The sequence below is a fragment of the Macrotis lagotis genome, chromosome 3, assembly GCF_037893015.1.
Source record: "Macrotis lagotis isolate mMagLag1 chromosome 3, bilby.v1.9.chrom.fasta, whole genome shotgun sequence".
Lineage (NCBI taxonomy): Eukaryota > Metazoa > Chordata > Mammalia > Peramelemorphia > Peramelidae > Macrotis > Macrotis lagotis.
The window spans coordinates 144,737,009-144,753,170 of NC_133660.1; the positions used below are offsets into that span (position 1 = coordinate 144,737,009).

Consider the following 16,162-nt stretch of genomic DNA (forward strand, 5'->3'; position numbering starts at 1 on the left):
GCATGCTTTTCAAGTGTGCAAATGGCACAAATCTTGAAGGGAAAACTAATACATTGGATGAGAAGATTAAAACTCCAAAAGATATTGACAGGCTGGCACATTGAGCAAATTTACTAAGATTAAAATATAATAGGGAAAAATATAAAGCCAGGCTCAAGGTGAGGGAGATGTGACTAGATAGCTTTTGTGTAAAGGACCTGGAGAAGTCATTCTAGGAAGCAATTTAGAAAATAACCAAAAAAAGTCACTTGAAACAATAGTACCACTAGTAAATCTAAACCCCCAAATAAGTCAAAGAAAGAGGGGGAAAAGATATAAAAATGTTTATAGCAGCTCAATTATTGTACAAAAACTGGAAACAAGGAGGTGGCTAGGTGGCACAGTGGATAGAGCACCAGCCCTGGAGTCAGGAGTACCTGAGTTCAAATCTGGCCTCAGATGCTTAATAATTATCTAGTTGTGTGGTCTTGGGCAAGTCACTTAACCCCATTGCTTTGCAAAAAAAAAAAAAAAAAACCTGGAAACAAAGAGGATGTTTATCAATTAGAGACTGGTTGAACAAGTTGTAGCATAGGAATGTAATGGAATATTATTAGACCATAAGAAATTACAGAAGTGGAACAGGCTATCCTTTTTCCTGCTTGAACTAATCATAACTTCTATCTACATAGTACTTAAACTTTGCATATTTTATGTACAGTTATCCTTCATTTGAGAAATGAAGTAAGTAATACAAGTATTATTAACTTCACTTTACAGGTATAAAAATTGAGACTCAGAAAGTTTAAATGATTTACTCATGATTACACACTACTCACTGTCAAAAATAGGATTTTAACATATGTTTTATTAATTCCAGATCCAAAACATATCTGTTCTACCAACCTGCCTTTTTATAGCATGCTACCTCTGAAGAAAATGGCAACCAATATAATAACCAAGTGAAAAATACTTTAAAATCTTTGGAAAGAAAATATCACAGAAAAGCCTGACTCTCAAATTTATTAGCTATATGACCACAGGCAAGTCATTATATTTCTTTAAGCCCCTCTGTAAAATGCCTTATCTATAAAATGAACTAGAGAAAGAAATAGCAAACCACTCCAGAATTTTTTGCCAAGAAAACCCAAAATGAGGTCATGAAGAGTTGAACATAACTGAACAGCAATAACCAACAATAGTAACAAAAATAACTGCCTCTGGAAATTATTACTACCTATAGAAAGTATCTCACAAGATTTCTGTGATAATCTAATGAGGTCATCTGCAATGTCATTCAAAATTTAAAAGAAAGGCAGAGGGGCAGCTAGGTGGCCCAATGGATAGAGCACCAACCCTGGAGTCAGGAGAACCTGAGTTCAAATATGACCTCAAACACTTAATAATCACCTAGGTGTGTGACATTGGGCAAGTCACTCTTAATCCCATTGCCTTAAATAAATAAATAAAAAGAAAGAAGGCAGAATGAATAGTAGGAAACAAACAAAAAAAAAAGAATCCAACCTCCAAAATTTACTAAGAGTCATTATGCAAGTCACATTCTCTCTGAACTTCAATTTTCCTATCTGTAAGATGTCAAAAATATATGTAACTCCTACTACACAAGGGGTTTTGTTAAAATCAAGATTTTAGATCACCTAAAAATCAACAGAGAGATCCAAGATTTGCATATCAATTATAGTACACCACAAATGATTGATTACAAACAGGAAAAAAGTCACAAAAGATATAAAATTAATGGATAATGGAGAAGAAAATGGGAACTGGCTTCCATATAATGTTGAGACATAAAGGAAAGTCCCCAGTAGCCCTTACTATGGATGGAATATGTATTATTGTAGGACATGGATAAGAGTTACCTTGAATGGGCAGGAGGTTCACTGTTGAATATAAATATATATATATATATATATATATATATATATATATATATATATACACACATAGATCACAAATCTACTGAAGTTTTGAAATATTAGTTATGAATAAGTTCACATTCCGGGTGCCACTTGTACTTTTAAATCAGTTGCCTTTTTTAATCAGTGAATTGGCCTTATTTATCAGGTACATTTTTTTTCATACCTATCTATTCACTTTTGAGGATCCTAGTCACATTTGGCTATCCTCATACCTTCATAAATTTAAATGACAAATGTAATTATTTAAAGCAGTTCCCCCATTGTATCACAAGACTTCTCTTGGTTCAGGTTTGTTAGGTAAGTCAATGAAAGATCTAGCCCCATTAATGTATTTCACTATTTCTCTTAAGGTTACTGATAGTCTACTATCTTTCCTCCTTTTGATTGCCTAGTTTGGGGTCCTCTGAAGCATCCTGCCAGCTACCTTGCAATCAAGTGCCTATGAATACTTTAAAGGCTGAGTTCAATAGTGCTAAGAGCTCATGATTCTTAGAGTCCCTATTTTCTACCTCCTTAAACAAAATAGTCAATAGCCTTCCTGTCATGTACTTTATCATTCTCCTTTCCCCAGTACTTCACAGAAAAGGTCTGCCAAAGACTTGCTTAAGGCTCCTGTGAATTACTTACAACAATCACTTATGAATCTAGCTTTCCCTTCCATTCTTATTCTGAATTCACTTATTCTCCACTTACCAGAGTTATTTTTGCTTCAAAAATCCTTTTCTCAGAATCTTTAGTTCAACTGCTATCAACTAGTGGTCAAATCCTCTCACTTTGACTTCTATCATCCATCCTTTTACATTCCCACTGCCTCTATATTATGACTGTCCTCAAAAGGAATAATAATCTTGCCCGATTTTGATTTCGTAGTGTGAATTCAGAGACTATCTTACACCATTTATTCCAATCATGGATGTTTTAACCTTCTCTTCCCCAGCAGTTTCTAGCCTCTTCCTCATTCTAATCCACATCCTACATGATGGGGACAAGAACTGGACTTGTAATTTCATTGATATTGAGGAGTCTTAGAAAGTTGCCTAGTACACTCAGTAGTTAATTTGTCCAAGGTCACAGAAACAATAATGGTCAAGTCCAAGTCACTGTTCTGAGTGCTGGGGATACAAAAGCAAAAACAGTCCCTGCTCTTAAGTTCACAGTCTAATGAGGAAAATATCATACTTATAAACTAATAACAATAAATATTCCAACAAAATATGAATGGGACAAATTGAAGATAATCACAGAGGGAAGGCACTAGCATTAAAAGGGATCAGGAAATTCTTTTTTACAGAAAGTAAAAAGATTTTAGATGAGAAGTCAGGGAAACCAGAAAATAGAAATAGAAAGGGAGTGAATTTTAGGTTATGGGAATGAGCTAATAAAACTTCAGGTCGATTGGCTTATCATTTCCAAAGGCAACTGTTGTTGTTGTTGTTGTTGTTCAGCTATGTTTGACTCTTCATAACCTTATTTGGGGTTTTCTTGGCAAAAATACTTGAGTGGTTTGCCATTTCCTTCTCTAGTTCATTTTTACAGGTAAGGCAAACTGGGTTAAGTGACTTGCTCAGGGTCACACAGCTAGTAAGTATCTGAGACCAGATTTGAACTCAGGAAGATCAATCTTCCTGATTCCAGGTTAGGCTTTCTATCCATGGTACCATCTAGCAAAGACTCCCCCATTAAAGGCTTTTCAGAGTCCTAGTTTTTCCTGCTATATTATCTTTTGCCCTTGGGAATTGAGAGAATATTTTATGCCACTTGTCCCAAGCATAGATATTATCAGTTGCTTTTTAGCCTGAACTACAAGGTAATGGTGATAGAAGGAGGATATAAATTTGAGAAATACTAAAGAGCTAAATTCTACAGGATTTGATGATTGATTGAATTTGAAAGATAAGAGGGGTGGTTAGGTGGTGCAGTGGATAAAGCATTGGCGCTGGAGTCAGGAGTACCTGGGTTCAAATCTGGTCTTGGACACTTAATAATTACCTAGCTGTGTGGCCTTGGGCAAGCCACTTAACCCTGTTTGCCTTGCAAAAACCCAAAAGAAAAAAAAGATAAGGAAGAAAGAGGAGTTAAAAATGTCTTCAAGGTAATCTGGGTGACACAGAATTAGAAGTTAGTTTAAATGGAAAATAAATTAGTTTTAAACATATTGGAAAATATTAGAATGTACCATTTTCTTTTTACTGAGTGAGAATCAATTTGTATTTTAAAAGACCCTGTGCTTTTTGATGGAAATATCCCTGATTCATGGTTTTCAGAACATTTTCAGATAGCTTTCTCTAGAGAGTCTGATCTTTCATGTATCAAGTACAAAATGTATTCCTTCAACCAGCATAGCTATCTTTGCCACTGACTGACAAATTCACCTTTGGAAGAAGAAACTCATCTTTATGTATTCTTTGACCAAAAAAAGGCAATGAGAGTAAGAGAAAAATACTTAAATGCATAGATTTTTCTTGAAGAAAAATAAAACATTGTTTCTAAAATCTGAAAAAAATGAAGCTGAACTTTGAAAAGTATAGTAATTGTAAAATATTCTTATATAGTAGGGGTCAAATCAAAGCATTAATAGGTTAATATTTTTCAAATAAGGACTTACTGCAAAAGCATTGCCACTGGAGAGGAGGAGGACTAGATGTTGTCCATGCCTAGGTAAACCAAAAGAGAAAAACAGAATGAGATGATAGGGAGTGGCACTGTCCTTTTTATTTATATTTGTATCCCCAGAACTTAGCACAGTGTCTGGAACATAATAAATGTTTATTGATTTTTGACTATGGATTATATTAGTCAAATAGGATATTTGGAATGATGTATAATAGATTGATCAGTCTTAACCTCAGTGAGATGAGGAGGAGCACCTCTCTGCTTTTCTTGAATAGGTAGGGGATAAAAGGGAACAGAATGTAGCATAAATCATTGGACAAAATCACTGTCAATTGGTTTTCTTAAATAATTTTTCTTTGTTACAAGGGTGGAGGGCCAAAGGATAGCTGAAAAAGAAGATGAGGTAAAAACAACAGGACATCAGTAAGCATTTAAAAATAAAAATAAATGGGATGGGTAACACAGATTCCTTTAAAGATTTATAGAATTGAAATTCTTAGCTAGTATCATTCATGGTTTGCCAGTAGCTCATTTGGGAAAGACTATCTTGTTGATTAGTCCTAGTTTTTGTTGATAGTTGAAGACAGATGGAAAAGTTATTTACATATATCTAAAGCAATGTTCTTGCTTATTCCCACTGGCCTCTGTTCTGGCTATCAACTCAAATTAAGAGGCCTCAAATTAAAGGAAAGTTTAGATAAATCTAAACTTCGTTTAAACTTTTCAGCTCTGTCAGAAGTTAATTATAATGTAGGAAGAATTAATTTAAGGACCAGCTGTTTGGATTTGTTTTAATAATGCTCAGCCCACTGTACATAATATGCTAATAAGTCTACTTACAGAGTACTCAGAAGACATGAGTGAATTGACATTTACCCAGCCCACAATTTCCTTGATTTATACAACAGAATATGTTCATTTAAGGCAATATCAGAATCAAGTATGCTCTTCCAACTTGTCCTATAGTTATTTGCAAAATCAATAATAAAACATCCTCAATTAAAATAATGGAGAAATAGGTATCTTAGCAGCAATAACATGCCACAGAATGTGCCATTACATTCCTCCAAATGAAGTTATTTTTGTTGGATTTTTTTAATTAGAGGAAAAATTCACATAACAGAGCATGAATTCACTTATGAAATGATATAGGTAGGATTTGAATCCTGCCTCTCACACTTACTAGCTCTTTGACTATGGGTAAGTCATTTAACTTGAATTAATCAATAAGGTTTTTAACTAAGTTCCTTACTTTTACTAAGCTATTTACTCATTACTAAGTGATGTCTCAGAATTTTAGTTTCTTCATCTGTAAAATAGAGTTCATAATACTATAATAATACCATATAAATAATACTATGGGGTTGTTGTGAGACTTGAATGAAATCATGTAAATAAAATGCAAACTTTAAGGCACTATGTAAATGCTAGCTGTTATGAACATTAATTTTTTTCAACAGTCAATGACACCTATAATGTCATATCAGCAATATAAGATTAGATATCTCAATAGTATTGAAATGCTTATGTTTCACTTTATCCTATGTTGTACTATGCTCAGTCTTTTCAGTTGCATCTGACTCTTTATGACTCCATTTCAGATTTCCTTGGCAAAGTTAGAGGAGTGGTTTGCCATTTCCTCCTCCAACTCAATTTACAGATGAAGATCCAAGCAAACAGGGTTAAGTGACTTCCCCAAGGCCACACAGCTAGCAAGTATATGAGACCAGATTTGAACCCAGGAAGACATGTCTTCCTGGCTCCAGGCCCAGCACTCTATCCACTGAACTACCTTAGATACCCCTCATTTCACCCCCACTGACCTTGATTTTAGATTTCTTCAATTGATTTATTTGTTGTTTATTTTCCTATTTCTCATACCATGAACCATATGACTGTAGAAATCTAAGTGAAAAAGCATGATACAATGAAAAGAGCATCAGATTTGAAATAAGAGGATGTATGGTTTGAATACTGACCCTACCAATATCTGTGAGACCTTGGGTGAGTCCCTACATCTCTCTAGGGCTCAATTCCTTCATCTTAAATATGAAAGGGTTGTACTAGACAACCTCTGAATCCCTTTTGGCTCTAAATCTATGATTCTTTGAAGACATCTATCAAAGATCCTCCACTAGGGACTTAGTTCCATGATAGAATATATATATTTGTAAATGTAAAATGTGTAATTGATGTCATTATTTAACACATTTTTTATTTCTATTTATGAGAGGAAAAGTTCCTCACATTTATTACTAAATCTAAAATTGAATCAATTAGATGGATTAAAAAATTGAATTCACAACGGAACATTCATTATTGTGTGTAACTGATGCATATAAAGAGCAAAATGGTGCTAGCATTTATAGGAATTTCTGTTATACAAGACTGATTCTGTGTTTTCTCTCATCTAGATGGCCTATTCCAAGAAATAGGAGGCATATCAAATACTATCTATCTAGTTCCCAAAAGAACAGGATGATTTTCTAATATGGAAAGATAATCTTTGTAAAATAACTCTATAGCCATCATAGATAAGATTAAACTTCAGATATTTGCTTAATATTACAAAAAGCTCCAATGACTCGTATTTGGAAATTCATTGCCTTTAAACAAAATATACTTTGAAGTTTGCTGTATATGTGGTAGAGTCTTTTTTTTAGGGTTTTTTTTGCAAGCAAATGGGGTTAAGTGGTTTGCCCAAGGCCACATAGCTAGGTAATTATTAAGTGTCTGAGACCGGATTAAACCTAGGTACTCTTGACTCCAAGGCCGGTGCTTTATCCACTATGCCACCTAGCTGCCCCTGTGGTAGAGTCTTTTGAGTAAAGTATACCTTTGGAGTTAAAAAAAAAACCTGGTGTACAAAGTCTAATAAAGCCAATGTAGCAAATTCTTATTTCTCTGTTTTTATAAAAAAAAAAATCCTTAATTCAGAAATCATTAAAACATGGCACATTAACATAAAGTTTAAGCCTCTTTATCCTCTAACCAGTGCCAAAATGGAATAAACAGAGTTTTCTTCCATTTTCCTCACTTGTCAGGTTGATTTCCAAGAATCAGAAAGGTAAAAGTAAAAGAATTTGGAAGACATAAAAAATAATTCACAATCATAATGATCAACTTCCAATAATAAATAATAATATAGTTGGAGACAAAAAGGCTTTCAGTTTCACCTTGTCCCAGAACTTCCTAATGTCCAATGATATTTTATGAACCAAAATGAGAAAAACTTTTATTCATTTTTCAACAAACTCTAAAAAGAACTTTGCCTCTAGAGTTAGAAGACCAAGATTTAAAGTCACCTCTGCATACCACCCATATAACTGTAGTCAAATCATTAAACCTCCTTAGGCTTTGATTTCTTTAACTGGAAAATAAGAGGTCCCTGGGCCCTGAATTTTCTTCTAGCTCTAAATCTACATCATCACAATCACTCTACAGTTTTGGATTTAGCATCCAAAACAGATTTGGGAAATAAATGAAGAATGCTTCTGGCTACATTTGTTAAAAGCAACTATCTTAGCAAATGAAAGTTAGTTTAAGCATTAATGTCCAAAATAGCTGCTTTGACATCATCTGATTGCTCTTTGCTTCCCCTAGCCTAGAGGGTACCTGGAGTCAACTACAAAGTGCTTACAAAGCTTTATTGTTTAACTTACTTCATCTTTTTCCCCAAAAAAATTTGCATCAGTAAAATACCAGGAATCATGTCATTGGATATTTGTGAAGATATTTTAAATGAGAAATTATTTTTATAATCATAGAAATGATGATGATGTGGAAAATTTCATGGTACCTCCCTTTGCCATTTTTTCCCACTTGATGGACAGTAAAGAAAAAGAAATCAAGGAACCCAGAGGTGAGGATTTAAAACAGAAAGGAGGACTAGTTGGGGGTTACTTCCAAGAAGGACTACCTCTACTCTAATAGACTATATCTACACAGTGTCTAAGATACTGTGTGGTACATAATAGAAATTTAAATGTTTGCAGAACTGAAAGTGAATGTTTGTTGAAGAGGCATTTATAATAATATGATTTATCACCAACTAAATTGTTAGTTCTAAGAAAGATCTAGAGGACTCTAAAAGTAGTAGAAAAATGAGAGAGGCACAAGAAAGAAAAAATCCACAAGTGACTGGTGGAGGTATAAGAAGATAATTTTGTGCCTCAAAAAAAAAATTCATCACTGAATCTTTCTCAGGTTGTTTGCAATTAGGAAAATGTCCTTTGAAATAGTAATTTTGCATTTAACAACCTAAAACTGGTATCCAAAAAACACCCATTTCACTAAAATCCTCTATTAATCATTCAATCAATAAGCAATTATTAAATGCCTACCATTTGGGACTGTGATAGGAACTGGTGATTTGAAAATCAAGATTAAAAACAATCCCTCCCATCAAGTTGCTGATATACCACTGGTAGACACAATATGTACTTTAATAAATAATTATAGAATATATATTATATCAAGGCACAGTGACTTTGAAAAGCTGGACCCTAGGAACAAGGAATTTCAGAAAAGACTGTGTGGAAGATGGTATTCAAGTTATTTCTTAACAAAAGAAAAGGACTCTGAGAAAGAAGAGAGGAGGAAGATATGTGGGCCATCTAGTAAAAGAGGCGCAGAGAGAGGATGTAGAAAGTTGTGAGTGAAGAAGAGAGGAAAGGTGAGTTTGACTGGATTGTGAAGTGTGGGAGGGGAAGGTACATCCAAGGAAGCTAGAGAGATAGATGAAGTTTAGGTTTTGTAGGACTTTAAAAAATAGAGGAATCTATAGTTTATCCTAGAGGCAATAGGAAACCACTAGATTTGATTAAGTCAGAAAATCAATCAGTCAATAAACATTTATTAAAACACTTACTTTGTATGAGGCTCTTTGATCTCTGCTCTCAAGGAGGTCACAATCTAATGGTCAGACCTACACTTAAGGAAAATTACTTTGAGAGTAGGGTAAAAGATGTACAAGAGTAAGGAGACACGACTCAGTGAGATCAATCAGGAGGTTCTTGTCAATCATCTATTCAAGAAATGATCAGGGCCTGAGCTAACACTACAGAAGAAAAGGAATTTTCATGTCTGATATACTCAGCTTGATTTCCATTTCAAGTCATAGCATAATACTGAATGATCTAAAATTAGCATTCAAAGAAATATCCATTTTACTAACATTTCAAATCTCCCTGAAATAATTCTGTCTATTACTAGTTAGTTCAGCATTTTATTGCACAGTCCATAGTGTTTGCCTTTTAAAGATCAAGCTCAAGATGAATCAATATAAGGACCTTACTAGTTGCAGCCCATGGACAGGGGATCATGAGGATTTTCTCCTTGCAAGAATCACTTTGAAATACAAGTTTATAGATCAAAACTGATCTACTCATTAAGAAAACTCCATACCTGAATTAATTTGCCCCCCAAAATTTGTCTGCTTCCTCTGTAAAATTTTATGGAAACTTGGAGGTCATTTTGTCCAATGCTATCAAGAAAATGAGACCCAGATATGGAAGTGATTTGTCAAAGGTCACAGAGCTAGGAATTGAACCAAAAATAAAAGTCTTTCCCATAAAACAGGAGCCCTTTATTTCAGTTTTAACCAAATTTGTCATTGGGATAGCTGTACTCACATCTATAGATTTGGCATCATAAATAAAGGGTACTTAGAGACCAATGTAGGAGGAGTCTATGAAATTAACTCAGAATTAATAGAAATTACACCTTGGTTAAGCCCTAAAGAAATTCAGTATACTCAGAAGGTCATTCTTTTACCCATTTATCTAATTTTCATGCCAATCAAAGACATCAAGTCTATCTTACTATAAGCAAATGCATTAATTCTCTCACCTCACTGGAGTGTTAAGGTGACAATTACTAAAGCATATTACTGATGCAAATGTTTTATAAGGAGAATTTTTTGGAGACTAATGATTTTTAAAAACTAGTTGCAAAGCTTACCTAGAGTAGTCAAAGCACAATGAAAACATGGCAAAAAGGGAACTTACGGACAAAGCTCTACTTCCAAATATTCTTTGGTTGTGCTGTTTAGAAAAAATGCTTCCACAACTGCAAGAAAAGAACAGTAATCATGTTAGAAAGAAGTTTAATCCTGTTAGACTCAAGAAAGTAAGCATGTAATCCTGTTCTACTCCAGAAGCTTTCCTGGTTCCCTAATGGTTTAATAATTAAATAAAAGAATCTATGTGTGACATTTAAAGTCTTCCACAATCTGGCTCCAAGTCTACCTTATCAGACATTTTCTCATACAACTCCTCATATGGTCCATATTCCTCCTCAACAGACCTACTTGCAGGACCTCAAATTTGGCATTCTATCTCCTGCTTTTATTTCTTTTCATAGCTGTCCCCTTTCCCATTCTCTTTCCTTGCTTATTCTAGTAAGAATCTCCAGGTCAGTTCCTTTCATGGTTCAATTGGCATTTTCTGATACTCTCAGGTATTACTCCGTATAACTTACTTTGTTGTTATTCAATTGTTTTCAGGCATGTCTCTTTGTGACACCTACTTTGGGGTTTGTCTTGACAAAGATATTAGATTGGCTTGCCAGTTCCTTCACCAGTTCATTTTATAGAAGGGGAAATTGAAGCAACAGATTAGGTGAACTTGCCCAGTTAATAAGTGTGTGAGGCCAGATTTGAACACAGGAAGTTCCTGACTTCATGCCCAGCACACTGTACCACCTAGCTACCTCTTTTACTTTGTATATATGCTATATTTATATAGTATTATCTTTTAATAGAATATAAGCTCCTCAGGGATAGGAAATATTTTGCTTTTGTCTTTTTATAAAAAATATTTAAGGAGCATTTATTAAATGGGACACATTGTTTTCCCATTCTACTTTCCATTATCCTATTTCAATTATTATAGAATAATTAGTATTCTACTAATACTACTTGTATTAGTAAACTACAAATCATAGTCCCTTCCATTAAAGAACTGATAATAAATCACTACCTCAATACTAAAATGGTTCTATGAAGGAATTTGTGATTTCCTTCTAATGATATAGATAACAACCAACTGTGTCTGTTCTTCATACAAAACTTTATTTCCTTCTATGATGTAATCAGAAATAGTATACCTGAGGTACTGGGGTCCTGACTTGTTTTATCCTGACAAATATGACCAGGTCATCTTTTTTTTTTCAAGTTTACATTTTTTGATGTTAGTATCCACACATTTTTTTAAAATAAAAGCAACTGGGTGATAATAGTGGGTATGTTCAGAAGTTGAAGTCAAGAACATCTGAGTTCAAATTCTATCTCAAATACTAGTAGGACAAACTTCAGCAAGTCGTTTGCTGACTACCTCAGTTGCTCAACTGTAAAATGGGAATAAAAATAATGCCTACCTCCCAGGGTTATTGTGAGGATCAAATGAGATAATAATTGTTAAGTTCTTAGCACATTGCTAAGTAGACACATAATAGGTCCTATACACCTTCCATCATAGTTCCTTGTTTGTTATATTACAGCCTGCTTACAACCACCATGAATCTTTCAATTACCCTGTGAATGATGCTAAATTTTAGTTCTTCATAAACTGTAGTGTTCATGACCAGCAAGTCATACAACACCACCAGGGGAAACTGGTTTTAAAATGATAGAAATTTGGAATAATTAAAGAAGCTTTACAATCTTCTGTTTAATGCTAGGTCCAATTTATTATCCATTTGGAATACTTGTCTATTATAAATATAATGTATATATATATATGCACATAGATGTATATAATTTGGTTAAACTCTTTAGTCTTCCAGTTTTATGCAACAAGCATATGAAAATAGGAACTTCTAAAAGACCTCATAAACTCCACAGTCAAAACTTTTTTAGAAAATTAATATTTTATTTTTCCCCATTTATGAAAAAACAATTTTAACATTTGTTTAAAGTTTCTGAGTTTCAAATTCTCTCCATCCCTCTCCTCCCTTCTTCCTCCCCAAGATGGTAAGCAATTTGATATAGGTTATTGCCTCATTTCACCCAGTTCATCCTCAAAAGTATTTTGCTTCTGGCTATACTTTCCCAATCTGCCTTTATATCTATAATTCCCCCCTCATCCCCTTCCTCCTACTACTTTCTAATAGGTTAAAAAAGATTTCTATACCCAAAGGAGTGTGTGTAGTATTCCTTTATTTCAGTCAATTCCAATGAGAGTAAGGTACTCTCTCTCTCTCTCTCTCTCTCTCTCTCTCTCTCTCACACACACACACACACACACACACACACACACACACACACACACACACAACTCTTCTCATATACCTCCCATCATTTTCTCGAAGGTAAACTTTTATAGATATATATATCTTTTTATTTTTGTACAAATGATTTTTATACATTACTGAAATATTCTTGTTTTAGAGTAAACATAATATCCCCTCCCCCAAAAATTATATTTGCTTTTTTTTTTGCAAGGCAATGGGGTTAAGTGACTTGCCCAAGGCCACACAGCTAGGTCATTATTAAGTGTCTGAGGTCAGATTTGAACTCAGGTACTCCTGACTCCAGGGCTGGTGCTCTATCCACTGCACCACCTAGCTGCCCCTTAAAAATGTTTATTTGCTTTTTTTTAGTTTTTTTTGCAATCCCCCCAAAATTATAGAACCTCATGAGCAATAAAGTAAAAGAAAGAGAAAAATAAATAAATAAATAAAAATGTGCTTCAGTCTGTGTTCCAACACCACCAGCTCTGTCATGGGTGGATCACATTCTTTATGATAAGTCCATCACAAAAGCTACTTCCATATTTTTCCACCATTGCCATTGCTGATGGCAATTCCCTCCATTCATACCTCCTCACTACCATATACTATATTTTCTCTCTCCTTTCACTCTGTCCCTCATCTTAAATGTGCTGTAGGGTAGCTGAGTGGCACAACAGACTGATCACTGGCCCTAGGGCCAAGAGGCCCGGAGCCCACATACCACCCCTTAGGCCCAGTGTCCACCCGGCCCTGTGGTCCTGGACAAGCCATCCAACCCCAGCCCCTTACAAGAAGTAAAAAAGAAAATGTGTTATATCTGACCACTCTCCCCCATGGTCCTCCCTCTCCTCCATCACTCACATCCCCCCCTTCCCCTGTCCCCCTTCTCTCCTTTTTACTCTAGATATCTATACCCCAATCAGTATATATGCTGTTTCCTCTCCAAGCCATCTCTGATGAGAGTGAAGTTTCCCTCATTCCCCCTCGCCTTCCCCCTTCCATATTTTTGCAATAGCTCATTGCAATAATAAAAAAATCTTATTATATGAAATATCTTAGCCTATTCCACCTATCCTTTCTCTTACTCTCATCACATTTCCCTTTTAGCCATTGACTTCATTTTTACAATACAGTATATCTTCAAATTCATCTCTCTCTTGTGCTTCATCTATAAAAGTTCCTTCTACCTGCTCTATTAAATGAGAAGTTTCATATGAGTATTATCAGTACCATTTTTCTATGCAGGAATACATGCAGTTCATCATCATTAAGTCTCTCATATTTTCTCCTCCTCCTCCACTCTCTATGCTTCACCTGAGTCCTGTATTTGAAGATCAAACCTTCTTTTCAGCTCTGGTTGTTTCAACAGGAACAATTGAAATTCCCCTGTTCATTGAAAGTCCATCTTTTCCCCTGGAAGAGGATGTTCAGTTTTGTTAAGTAGTTGATTCTCGGTTGCACTCTGAGCTCTTTTGCCTTCTAGAATATTATATTCCAAGTCCTACAAGCCCTTAATGTAGTTACTGCTAAGACCTGTGTGATCCTGACTGCAGCTCCACAATATTTAAATTGTATCCTCCTTGCTGCTTGTAACATTTTCTCTTTGACTTGGGAGTTCTGGAACTTGGCTATAATATTCCTGGGGGTTGGTTTTTTTTTTGGATCTCTTTCTTGGAGAGATTGGTGGGTTCTCTTGATTTCTATTTTTGCCCTCTGCTTCTAGGATATCAGGGCAATTTTCCTGTAGGAATTCTTTTAAAAATTTGTCAAGGCTCTTTTCCTGATCATGACTTTCTGGTATCCCAACAATTTTTAAATTATCTTTCCTGAATCTCTTTTCCAGATCAGTTGTTTTTTCAATGAGATGTTTCACATTTTCTTCTAATTTTTCATTCTTTTGGTTTTGAAGTATTGTGTCTTGATTTCTTGTAAAATCAGCAGCCTGCCTCAGTTCCATTCTTTGTCAGAAGGATTTGTTTTCCTCAGAGAGCTTTCTTATTTCTTTTTCCATCTAGCCAATTCTGCTTTTTAAAGCATTCTTCTCCTCAATAACTTTTTGAACTATTTTATCCATTTGACCTATGCTGGTTTTTAACATACTATTTTCTTCAGCATTTTTTTGGATCTCCTTGACTAAGCTGCTGACTTCTTTTTCATGTTTTTCCTGCATCTCTCTCATTTCTTTTCCCAATTTTTCTTCTATCTCCCTTACATGATTTTCAAAATCTTTTTTGAGCTCTGTCATAGCCCAAGCCCAATTTCCATTTTTCTTGAGTCTTTAGATGAAGAAGCTTGTACTTCCTCATATTCAGATTGAGTATTTTGATCCTTCTTGGAATCATAGATAATGTATTTCTCAATGGTGTTCCTCTTTTTTCTCTGTTTACTCATTTCCCCAGCCTGTGCTTGGTTTTCGGGTACTTTCTGATCTTTTGAGTATTATTGGGACATTCCCTGACAAGGATCTCAGTGTGTGAAGCTGTCTCCCCCCCTGGTCTGTGAACGACTATAAGTGCACCACTCTGCCACAGGACTGAGGTGGGGAGGGACTGCTGTTTTTTGAGGGCTGGGCCTCCTGGGCTTGCTCTGGCAGAGGTCACCCTCCTGATCTTCCAAGTTGTGCCCGGTGCTCCTCCCCCCACCCTGAGCCATGGCTCCCAGGCACCCTGGGGCTGCCTCCAGGAGACTGAAGTTCCTTCACTCTGGCAGGCCACCCCCTCTAACCCCTCTCTAACCCCATGGAGCAGAGTCTTTCCACTATTTTCCAGTTTACCTTGTTATGGAGAATTGCCTCACTGGATCCGTCTGTAGGTTTTGTCTCTTGAAAATTTAGTTAGAGTCATAATTTTATGATTTTTGAAATATTATGGCAAGGGCACCTAAGAGAGGTTCTTCTGTCACCATCTTGGCTCTGCCCCTCCACTGTAAACTTTTTTGAGCCTCTTTTATATACGATAATTTAACTCATTCTGCTTCTCTCCCTTCTTTCAGCACATTACTCTTTCTTATCCCTTAATTGCATTTTACTTTTTAGTTATCATCCCATTATATTCAACTCACACCTAGTCCCTCTGTCTACATATACTACTTTTAACTGCCTTAGGAGTTCTTAGGAATTATACATATTATTTTTCCTTTTTCTTAGTAATTGCACATATCATTTTTCCACATAGAAATGAAAACAGTTTAACTTTCTCTTTTCTATTTCTTTCCTATTTATCCTTCTATGCTTCTCTTGAATCTTGTATTTGAGAATCAAATTTTCTATTCATTTTTGGTCTTTTCATCAAACATTCTTGAAAGACCTCTATTTCATGGAATATCCATTTTTCTCCTAAAAATATGCTTAATTTACTAAGTAGCTGATTCCTGGTAGTAATACTAGCTCCTTTGCCCTC

The 16,162-nt window shown here is 35.2% G+C and overlaps 1 protein-coding gene across 1 annotated transcript in view; it reads right to left on the reverse strand.

The window, feature by feature from the left end:
• The window catches only part of LOC141517869 (UPF0462 protein C4orf33 homolog), a 65,491-nt gene that overhangs the window by 27,144 nt on the left and 22,185 nt on the right, over window positions 1–16,162 (reverse strand). The window contains exons 4-5 of the mRNA XM_074229296.1: window positions 10,541–10,601; window positions 4,525–4,573 (exon numbers count right to left, since the gene is read on the reverse strand). Of these exons, the coding sequence (XP_074085397.1) occupies window positions 4,525–4,573; window positions 10,541–10,601 (110 nt within the window). The remainder of the gene's footprint in view (window positions 1–4,524; window positions 4,574–10,540; window positions 10,602–16,162) is intronic.